General features: G+C 47.3%; 1 protein-coding gene across 3 annotated transcripts in view; it reads left to right on the top strand.

The window, feature by feature from the left end:
* The first annotated feature begins 5,649 nt into the window (after positions 1-5,649).
* chd1l (chromodomain helicase DNA binding protein 1-like) overlaps positions 5,650-11,145 on the top strand; it is a 66,162-nt gene continuing 60,666 nt past the window's right edge. Inside the window, exons 1-2 of one of the 3 annotated variants that reach the window (XM_046299895.1) lie at positions 5,650-5,835; positions 10,102-10,214. In XM_046299895.1, coding sequence (XP_046155851.1) covers positions 5,742-5,835; positions 10,102-10,214 — 207 coding nt within the window. In that variant the 5' untranslated portion in view covers positions 5,650-5,741. Of the gene's footprint in view, positions 5,836-5,949; positions 5,973-10,101; positions 10,215-11,145 lie in introns of those variants that run through there. The other 2 variants (XM_046299897.1, XM_046299896.1) reach the window with 2 other exon arrangements.

Here is an 11,145-nt window from a genome sequence, read left to right as displayed (position 1 = left end):
TGACCGGGCTGATGTATTGGGCCCACACGTCACCCTCCTCTGGTCATCCAGGCAACAGTCGGACGGTGTGCTGTCTGAGTGGGAAGTACTGGTGGTCCACTTTGGCTATGGATGTGAGGGTTTATGTTTCCTCCTGCTCGGTATGCACCCAGTGTAAGGCTACTAGGCACCTGCCCAGAGGTAGCTACACCCCTTGCCCGTTCCACAACGTCCGTGGTCGCACCTGTCGGTGGATTTCTTTACCGATCTTCCTCCCTCACAGGGTAACACCACAATCCTGGTTGTTGTGGACCATTATTCTAAGTCCTGCCGTCTCCTCCCTCTGCCCGGGCTTCCTACGGCCCTACAGATTGCGGAGGCCTTGTTAACACGTCTTTACATTTACATTTAAGTCATTTAGCAGATGCTCTTATCCAGAGCGACTTACAAATTGGTGCATTCACCTTATGACATCCAGTGGAACAGTCACTTTACAATAGTGCATCTAAATCTTAAAGGGGGGGGGTGAGAAGTATTACTTGTCCTATCCTAGGTATTCCTTAAAGAGGTGGGGTTTCAGGTGTCTCCGGAAGGTGGTGATTGACTCCGCTGTCCTGGCGTCGTGAGGGAGTTTGTTTGTCTTCCGGCACTACGGGGTGCCTGGGGACATAGTGTCTGATCGGGGTCCCCAGTTCACTTCGAGGGTCTGGAGGGCGTTCATGGAACGTCTGGGGTTCTCGATCAGCCTTACCTCAGTTTCACCCGGAGAGTAATGGGCAGGTGGAGAGAGTGAACCAGGTTGTGGATAGGTTTCTGAGGTCTTATTGCCAGGACCGGCCGGAGGAGTGGGCGGCGTTTGTGCCCTGGGCAGAGATGGCACAGAACTCGCTCCGCCACTCCTCCACTTACCTCTCCGCCTTCCAGTGTGTACTGGGGTATCAGCCAGTTCTGGCTCCTTGGCATCAGAGTCAGACCGAGGCTCCTGCGGTAGACGACTGGTTTTGGCGCGTGGAGGAGACATGGGATGCCGCTCATGGTCACCTTCAATGCATCTTGCTGTGCCAGAAAGCCAGCGCAGACCTTCACCGCAGTGAGGCCCCGGTATTCTCACCGGGGACCGGGTCTGGCTCTCGAACCAAAAGCTGCCCCTCCGCCTGCACTGCCGGAAGCTGGGTCTGCGGTTTGTTTGCCACTTAAAGTCCTGAGGAGACTGAACGAGGTGAGATACAGGTTTACAGCTCCCCCGATTACTGTATTAACCCCTCGTTCCATGTGTCTCTCCTTAGGCCGGTGGTGGAGTCTGCGGTGTGGGAGGTTCCTCCGCCCCCTCTGGACATCGAGGGGGCCCCGGCGTACTCCGTTTGATCCATATTAGATTTGAGACATCGGGCGAGGGGCCTTCAGTACCTGGTGAACTGGGAGGGGTACATTTCTGGAGGAGAGATGCTGGGTTCCGGTGGAGGACTTGTTGGACCCTACAATGCATGTGGTAGTTCTACCGTCTCCGTCCGGTTCGCCCTGCACCTCGCCCTCCGGGTTGTCCCAGATGCCGGTGTAGGCACACTACTGGAGCCGCGCGTCAAGGGGGATACTGTCACGACTTCCACCGAAGTCGGGCCCTCTCCTTGTTCGGGCGGCATTCAGCGGTCGGTGTCACCGGTCTTCTAGCCATCATCGATCCACTTTTTGTTTTACATTTGTCTTGTTTTCCTACACACCTGGTTTTCATTTCCCTCATTCATTGTTGTGTATTTAACACTCTGTTCCCCCATATCTTTGTGTGGAATTGTTTGTTGTAAGTGCTTGTGCACATGTTACCTGGTGCACGATGGGTTTTTGTACCCATGTTTTGTTCTTCTTTATGCCGTTGGTTTTGCAATTAAACTACTCCGGCTATTGCCTAGTTCTGCTCTACTGCGTCTGACTTCCCTGCCACCAGTTACACACCCCTTACACATTCCCCCTGACAGAGCTGATGTAACTGAGTCAGGTTTGTAGGACTCCTTGCTCACACACGCTTTTTCAGTTCTGCCCACAAATTTTCTATGGGATTGAGGTCAGGGCGTTGTGATGACCACTCCAATACCTTGACTTAGTTGTCCTTTAGCCATTTTGCCACAACTTTGGAAGTATGCTTGGGGTCATTGTCCATTTGGAAGACCCATTTGCGAACAAGCTTTAACTTTCTGATTGATGTCTTGAGATGTTGCTTCAATATATCCATATAACTTTCCATCCTCATGTTACCATCTATTTTGTGAAGTGCACCAGTCCCTCCTGTAGCAAAGCACCCCCACATGATGCTGCCACCCCCGTGCTTCACGGTTGGGATGATGTTCTTCGGCTTGCAAGGCTCCCCGTTTTTCCTCCAAACTTAACGATGGTCATTATGGCCAAACAGTTGTATTTTTGTTTCATCAGACCAGAGGACATTTCTCCAAAAAGTACGATCTTTGTCCCCATGTGCAGTTGCAAACCATAGTCTGGCTTTTTTATAGCGGTTTTGGAGCAGTGGCTTCTTCCTTGCTGAGCGGCCTTTCAGGTTATGTCGATATAAGACTTGTTTTTCTGTGGATATAGATTCTTTTGTTCCTGTTTCCTCCAGCATGTCACGGCTGTCTGAAGGACTGGACCAAGGTGCAGCATGGTAAGCGTACATTACCTCTATTGAAAATGACGCCGACAAAACAAAGAACAAAACCCAAACCGTGAAGCTTTGGGCTATGTGCCCTGAACAAAGACAAAGTTAACTTGCCACAAAAGGGTACCTAAGTATGGTTCTCAATCAGAGACAACGATAGACAGCTGTCCCTGATTGAGAACCATACCAGGCCAAGACATAGAAACACAAAACATAGAAAAAAGGGCATTGGCGTGACACAGCATCTTCACAAGGTCCTTTGCTGTTGTTCTGGGATTGATTTGCACTTTTCGCACCAAAGTACGTTCATCTCTAGGAAACAGAACACGTCTTCTTCACGAGTGGTATGACGGCTGTGTGGTCCCATGGTGTTTATACTTGCGTACTATTGTTTGTACAGATGAACGTGGTACCTTCAGGCATTTGTAAATTGCTCCCAAGGATGAACCAGACTTGTGGAGGTCTACTTGTGGAGGTCTCGACTGATTTCTTTTGATGTTCCCATGATATCAAGCAAAGAGGCACTGTGTTTGAAGGTAGGCCTTGAAATACATCCACAGGCACACCTCCAATTGACTCAAATGATGTCAATTAGCCTAGCAGAATCTTCTAAAGCCATTACATCATTTTCTGGAATTTGCCAAGCTGTTTGAAGACACAGTCAACTTAGTGTATGTAAACTTCTGACCCACTGGAATTGTGATGCAGTGAAATAATCTGTCTGTAAACAATTGTTGGAAAACAAAGTAGATGTCCTATCCGACTTGCCAAAACTATAGTTTGTTAATTAACAAGAAATTTGTGGAGTGGTTGAAAAAATAGTTTTATTGACTCCAACCTAAGTGTATGTAAACTTCCGACTTCAACTGTATTTGAAAGTGGATTCTCTGCCCTCACTTGCATGAAAACTAAATACAGACACAGACTGTGTGTTGAAAGTTATTTAAGAATGAGACTCTCCAATACAAACCTAACATTGCAGAGTTATGTGCATCCTTTCAAGCACAACCTTGTCATTAACCTGTGGCAAGTTATTCACAATTTTTAAATAACATATAGGGTTTTATATGTAAGATGGCTAAATAAAGAGCAAAATGATTGGTTATTGTTATTATTTGTGCCCTGGTCATATAAGAGCTCTTTGTCTCTTCCCAGGAGCCTGGTTGTGACAAAAACTCACACTCATTCTCATGTTTAATAAATGTATTGTATAGTGTGTGTGTGGCAGGCTTACAATGATGGCAAAAAACAACATTTGAGAACGTGCTGACCTTGGTGCTAGAGGGGGTACAGCTGACCCTGGTGCTAGAGGGGGTACAGCTGACCCTGCTGCTAGAGGGGGTACAGCTGACCCTGGTGCTAGAGGGGGTACAGCTGACCCTGGTGCTAGAGGGGGTACAGCTGACCATGGTGCTAGAGGGGGTACGCAGCTAGAGGTTGAATGTTTGAAGGGGTACTGGACTATAAAAAGTTTGGGAACCACTGCGCATAGATAAAATGCAATTGTGTTCATGGTCTGTAGCTTATTCCTGCCCATATCATAACCCCACTGCCACCATGGGGCTCTCTGTTCACAACGTTGACATCAGTAAACACCATACCATAACCCCACCACCATGGGGCACTCTATTCACAACGTTGACATCAGTAAACACCATACCATAACCCCACCATGGGGCCCTCTGTTCACAACGTTGACATCAGCAAACACCATACCATAACCCCACCATGGGGCTGTTCACAACGTTGACATCAGTAAACACCATACCATAACCCCACCATGGGGCTCTCTGTTCACAACGTTGACATCAGTAAACACCATACCATAACACCCCCCCCCCCCACCATGGGGCCCTCTGTTCACAACGTTGACATCAGTAAACACCATACCATAACCCCCCCCCACCATGGGGCCCTCTGTTCACAACGTTGACATCAGTAAACACCATACCATAACCCCCCCACCATGGGGCTCTCTGTTCACAACGTTAACATCAGTAAACACCATACCATAACCCCCCACCATGGGGCCCTCTGTTCACAATGTTAACATCAGCAAACACCATACCATAACCCCCCCACCACCATGGGGCTCTCTGTTCACAACGTTGACATCAGCAAACACCATACCATAAACCCCCCCACCATGGGGCCCTCTGTTCACAACGTTGACATCAGCAAACACCATACCATAACCCCCCACCATGGGGCACTCTGTTCACAACGTTGACATCAGCAAACACCATACCATAACCCCCCACCATGGGGCCCTCTGTTCACAACGTTGACATCAGTAAACACCATACCATAAACCCCCCACCATGGGGCCCTCTGTTCACAACGTTGACATCAGTAAACACCATACCACAACCCCCCCACCATGGGGCACTCTGTTCACAACGTTGACCCTTCCTTCCCCTGGCTATGATTCTATCAGGAAATAAATGAAGGACCCTTCCTTCCCCTGGCTATGATTCTATAGGTAATAAATGATGAAGTGCAACACTGGAGAGATGGTAGTTGCAGACTCATGTCTATCAGAGCAGAGAGAGGAAAAGAGATCTCATTCTGGTTCCGTAAGAGATCCAGGCAAGCTTCTCTCTCTCACACCACAGCAACTGCCATGAGTTGGTCTCTAGGTTACAATAAACCCGGGCTAGGCCCAGCCCGAATAAATTCTTAGACCCATTTTCCATTAGGCTATATTTTTGGGGGCACTGGCTGCTTAACTCTGACTGCTTTTATTCAAATTTGTACAATGCTAACATTGAAAGAAATGTCATGCCAAGAAAGGTAAAGGATCCTCACAAATAGTTCCTGAATGAAACAGGATCCTAATTACGGCAGGATCCGGCTCAAATTAAGCACTGGATGTAGGGAATTTCTTGATTCATTTTCCTTTTTTCAAGCAAAGTATAAAGGAGTTATACTCCAGTCTAGTTGGTGGCGGTAATGCAACGTTTATTGGAGGCCAACCGCCGTTAAACCTCATCAAAGGAGGAGAAGAAGAAGCCGCGTCTCCTCTGTTTCAGGTCATCTGATCAGGAAGTAAACAATGTTTGTTTGGCGCTAAACTTCCTTCCTTGTTGTTTCTCTGAAACTTTCCTCAGCTTTTGGAAATATGGCCAGCTTCCATCAGAAAATAAAAACAAGCGTATCGGAAGAAACCAAGAGCAGTCTGACTGAAAAAGATTTGCAGAAATGGGGTTTGCAAGGTTTGTGGTGGGGGCAAAGTTAATGTAAGTTAATGGTTAGCCTACGACAGACTGATTCAGGCATGTACCGCCAACTCAACAGAGCCCTGCCCAACACTCAGGACTGGATCTGTAGCAGCTAGCTACCTAACTTGTTAGTAAGCACTGGCAGTGTTCCACTAGTATTTAAGCGACATTTGCGGTAGCTTGGTGGTATTAGTTGAACTCAAATCAAATTGTGTTTATCACATGCGCCGAATACAATGCTTAATTACAAGCCCTTAACCAATAATTTAGTTTTAAGAAAATGCATTTAAAAAAGTAAGAGATAAGAAATAATTAAAGAGCAGCAGTAAATAACAATAGCGAGGCTATATACAGGGTGTGTCGAGGTAATTGAGTTAATATTGTAATGAAACAGCAGGGAGTGCCAAGGTACGGCGCGCTATCGACTGAGTCGATTTCCGTGCTTATAAACCCAGGCTCGTTCCACTTCTCCCTCCTTTCAAGGAGCGCGTCCTCGCGCTCGCTTGCGGCTCTACGTCTTACAGGAACGCTCTCACCGGCCAAGCCCACGCACTGTCGTGGATGCAAGGTCCGATCACTATGTACATGTAGGTAGAGTTAATAAAGTGACTTACGCATTGATAATAACAGAAAAGCAGCAGGGGGGGTGGCAATGCAAATAGTCTGGGTAGCCATCTGACTAGATGTTCAGGAGTCTTGTGGCTTGGGGGTAGAAGCTGTTTAGAAGCCTCTTGGACCTAGACTTGGCGCTCCGGTACCGCTTGCCGTGCGGTAGCAGAGTGAACAGTTAATGCATGACTGAGGTGGCTGGAGTCTTAGACCATTTTTAGGGCCTTCCTCTGACACTGCCTGGTATAGAGTTCCTGGATGACAGGAAGCTTGGTCCAGTGATGTACTGGGCCGTATGCACTAGCCTCTGTAGTGCCTTGCCATCATTCGCTAGAGAAAGAAATCACATCTTTGGTAGTGTTTTCAGTTGTTATATTAATTAGCTACTGTTTTTGTGTGCTTTGTAGCAGTGTAGCTAACTACTGGAACTACACTACATTCTCTGCAAAAAGAAGAAATATGTCAGAAAATGCAATCAATTCCTTTCTTTTTTGAAATCAGACCATCCCTAACTCTGAAATAGGATAAACTACAGATTATGTTAACTGAGTCTAGAGCGATGAACTGAGTCTAGAGCGCTCTGCATTGCCATTTGTATTCTATGACGTTTCATATTTAAATTAACTTTAGTTCAGTAAACTACACTGCTCAAAAAAATAAAGGGAACACTAAAATAACACATCCTAGATCTGAATGAATGAATGAAATATTCTTATTAAATACTTTTTTCTTTACATAGTTGAATGTGCTGACAACAAAATCATACACAAATTATCAATGGAAATGTATCAACCCATGGAGGTCTGGATTTGGAGTCACTCAAAATTAAAGTGGAAAACCACACTACAGGCTGATCCAACTTTGATGTAATGTCCTTAAAACAAGTCAACATGAGGCTCAGTAGTGTGTGTGGCCTCCACGTGCCTGTATGACCTCCCTACAACCCCTGGGCATGCTCCTGATGAGGTGGCGGATGGTCTCCTGAGGGATCTCCTCCCAGACCTGGACTAAAGCATCCGCCAACTCCTGGACAGTCTGGTGCAACGTGGCGTTGGTGGATGGAGCGAGACATGATGTCCCAGATGTGCTCAATTGGATTCAGGTCTGGGGAACGGGCGGGCCAGTCCATAGCATCAATGCCTTCCTCTTGCAGGAACTGCTGACACACTCCAGCCATATGAGGTCTAGCATTGTCTTGTATTAGGAGGAACCCAGGGCCAACCGCACCAGCATATGGTCTCACAAGGGGTCTGAGGATCTCATCTCGGTACCTAATGGCAGTCAGGCTACCTCTGGTGAGCACATGGAGGGCTGTGCGGCCCCCCAAAGAAATACCACCCCACACCATGACTGACCCACCGCCAAACCGGTCATGCTGGAGGATGTTGCAGGCAGCAGAACGTTCTCCACGGCATCTCCAGACTGTCACATGTGCTCAGTGTGGACCTGCTTTCATCTGTGAAGAGCACAGGGCGCCAGTGGCAAATGCCAAACGCCCTCATGGAGTCTGTTTCTGACCGTTTCAGCAGACACATGCACATTTGTGGCCTGCTGGAGGTCATTTTGCACGGCTCTGGCAGTGCCCCTCCTTGCACAAAGGCGGAGGTAGCGATCCTGCTGCTGGGTTGTTGCCCTCCTACGGCCTCCTCCACGTCTCCTGATGTACTGGCCTGTCTCCTGGTAGCGCCTCCATGCTCTGGACACTATGCTGACAGACACAGCAAACCTTCATGCCACAGCTCGCATTGATGTGTCATCCTGGATGAGCTGCACTACCTGAGCCACTTGTGTGGGTTGTAGACTCAGTCTCATGCTACCACTAGAGTGAAAGCACCGCCAGCATTCAAAAGTGACCAAAACATCAGCCAGGAAGCATAGGAACTGAGAAGTGGTCTGGTCACCACCTGCAGATCCACTCCTTATTGGTGGTATCTTGCTAATTGCCTATAATTTCCACCTGTTGTCTATTTCATTTGCACAACAGCATGTGAAATTTATTGTCAATCAGTGTTGCTTCCTAAGTGGACAGTTTGATTTCACAGAAGTGTGATTGACTTGGAGTTACATTGTGTTGTTTAAGTGTTCCTTTTATTTTTTTGAGCAGTGTATATATTTGTATTCTATGACGTTTCATATTTAAATTAACTTTAGTTCAGTAAACTATATTTTTTAAAGGGTAGATTTAGTGTCACTTCACTTCTAGTGTGAAGTAACTGATAATTTGGTAAACTATATTTTCAGAATCCCCGACACTGTCAGTACATCCCGACACTGTCAGTACATCCCCGACACTGTCAGTACATCCCCGACACTGTCAGTACATCCCCGACACTGTCAGTACATCCCCGACACTGTCAGTACATCCCCGACACTGTCCGTACATCCCCGACACTGTCCGTACATCCCCAACACTGTCAGTACATCCCCAACACTGTCCGTACATCCCCGACACTGTCAGTACATCCCCGACACTGTCAGTACATCCCCAACACTACATTTACATTTAAGTCATTTAGCAGACACTCTTATCCAGAGCGACTTACAAATTGTCAGCACATCCCCAACACTGTCAGTACATCCCCAACACTGTCAGTACATCCCCAACACTGTCCGTACATCCCCAACACTGTCCGTACATCCCCAACACTGTCCGTACATCCCCAACACTGTCCGTACATCCCCAACACTGTCAGTACATCCCCAACACTGTCAGTACATCCCCGACACTGTCCGTACATCCCCAACACTGTCAGTACATCCCCAACACTGTCAGTACATCCCCAACACTGTCCGTACATCCCCAACACTGTCCGTACATCCCCAACACTGTCAGTACATCCCCAACACTGTCAGTACATCCCCAACACTGTCCGTACATCCCCAACACTGTCAGTACATCCCCAACACTGTCAGTAGCGTCAGTACATCCCCAACACTGTCAGTACTGTCAGTACATCCCCAACACTGTCAGTACTGTCCGTACATCCCCAACACTGTCAGTACTGTCAGTACATCCCCAACACTGTCAGTACATCCCCAACACTGTCCGTACATCCCCAACACTGTCCGTACATCCCCAACACTGTCCGTACATCCCCAACACTGTCAGTACATCCCCAACACTGTCAGTACATCCCCAACACTGTCCGTACATCCCCAACACTGTCAGTACATCCCCAACACTGTCCGTACATCCCCGACACTGTCCGCACATCCCCAACACTGTCAGTACATCCCCAACACTGTCAGTACATCCCCAACACTGTCAGTACATCCCCAACACTGTCAGTACATCCCCAACACTGTCAGTACATCCCCAACACTGTCATACTGTCCGTACATCCCCAACACTGTCCGTACATCCCCGACACTGTCAGTACATCCCCAACACTGTCCGTACATCCCCAACACTGTCAGTACTGTCAGTACATCCCCAACACTGTCAGTACTGTCAGTACATCCCCAACACTGTCCGTAGCGTCACTACTTAACGTAAAACTGTTACAGAATTCTTCAGGATTGTGCCAGATGAATATGAGGTCCTGAAGTGTCTTGCTAGCTACTTGGACTTCTCTCCCAATAGTGTTTTTTTCCCCCCTGAGACTAGACTCAGACTGGCGTCCAGCCAATCAATGTTGTTGCTTCCTTCAGGGATTCAGTTGCGAGCCTATCAGCTGGACGGAGTGCAGTGGCTCACCCAGTGCCTGGCCAACCAGCAGGGATGTATCTTAGGAGATGAGATGGGCCTGGGCAAGACCTGCCAGGTGAGAGGTTGTTTTTATCCCCAAATGGTAGCCTAGAGCTAGGGCTCTGTCCAAAAGTAGTGCACTATATAGGGAATAGGGCTCTGTCCAAAAGTAGTGCACTATATAGGGAATAGGGCTCTGTCCAAAAGTAGTGCACTATATAGGGAATAGGGCTCTGGTCTATAGTAGTGCACTATATAGGGAATAGGGCTCTGTCCAAAAGTAGTGCACTATATAGGGAATAGGGCTCTGTCCAAAAGTAGTGCACTATATAGGGAATAGGGCTCTGTCCAAAAGTAGTGCACTATAAATAGGGAATAGGGTTCTCTGTGGACCAAAAGAATAGTGCACTCTATAGGGAATAGGGCTCTGTCCAAAAGTAGTGCACTATATAGGGAATAGGGCTCTGGTCTAAAGTAGTTTACTATAAAGGGAATAGGGCTCTGTCCAAAAGTAGTGCACTATATAGGGAATAGGGCTCTGGTCTATAGTAGTGCACTATATAGGGAATAGGGCTCTGTCCAAAAGTAGTGCACTATATAGGGAATAGGGCTCTGTCCAAAAGTAGTGCACTATATAGGGAATAGGGCTCTGTCCAAAAGTAGTGCACTATATAGGGAATAGGGCTCTGTCCAAAAGTAGTGCACTATATAGGGAATAGGGCTCTGGTCTAAAGTAGTTTACTATAAAGGGAATAGGGTTCTGGTCTATAGTAGTGCACTATATAGGGAATAGGGCTCTGGTCTATAGTAGTGCACTATATAGGGAATAGGGCTCTGGTCTATAGTAGTGCACTATATAGGGAATAGGGCTCTGTCCAAAAGTAATGCACTATATAGGGAATAGGTTGCCATTTGGGATACATACATATTAGTTCTGGTGGACATCCGTATAGATACTAGCACCTTTTAATACTGGAATAAAGGTTCAGGTGTATTTTCTTTACTAT

Source organism: Oncorhynchus gorbuscha, linkage group LG15 (assembly GCF_021184085.1).
Source record: "Oncorhynchus gorbuscha isolate QuinsamMale2020 ecotype Even-year linkage group LG15, OgorEven_v1.0, whole genome shotgun sequence".
Taxonomy (NCBI): Eukaryota; Metazoa; Chordata; class Actinopteri; order Salmoniformes; family Salmonidae; genus Oncorhynchus; species Oncorhynchus gorbuscha.
The sequence above is the reverse complement of the archived record's forward strand: the minus strand, read 5'-3'. Positions and strand labels throughout refer to the sequence as shown.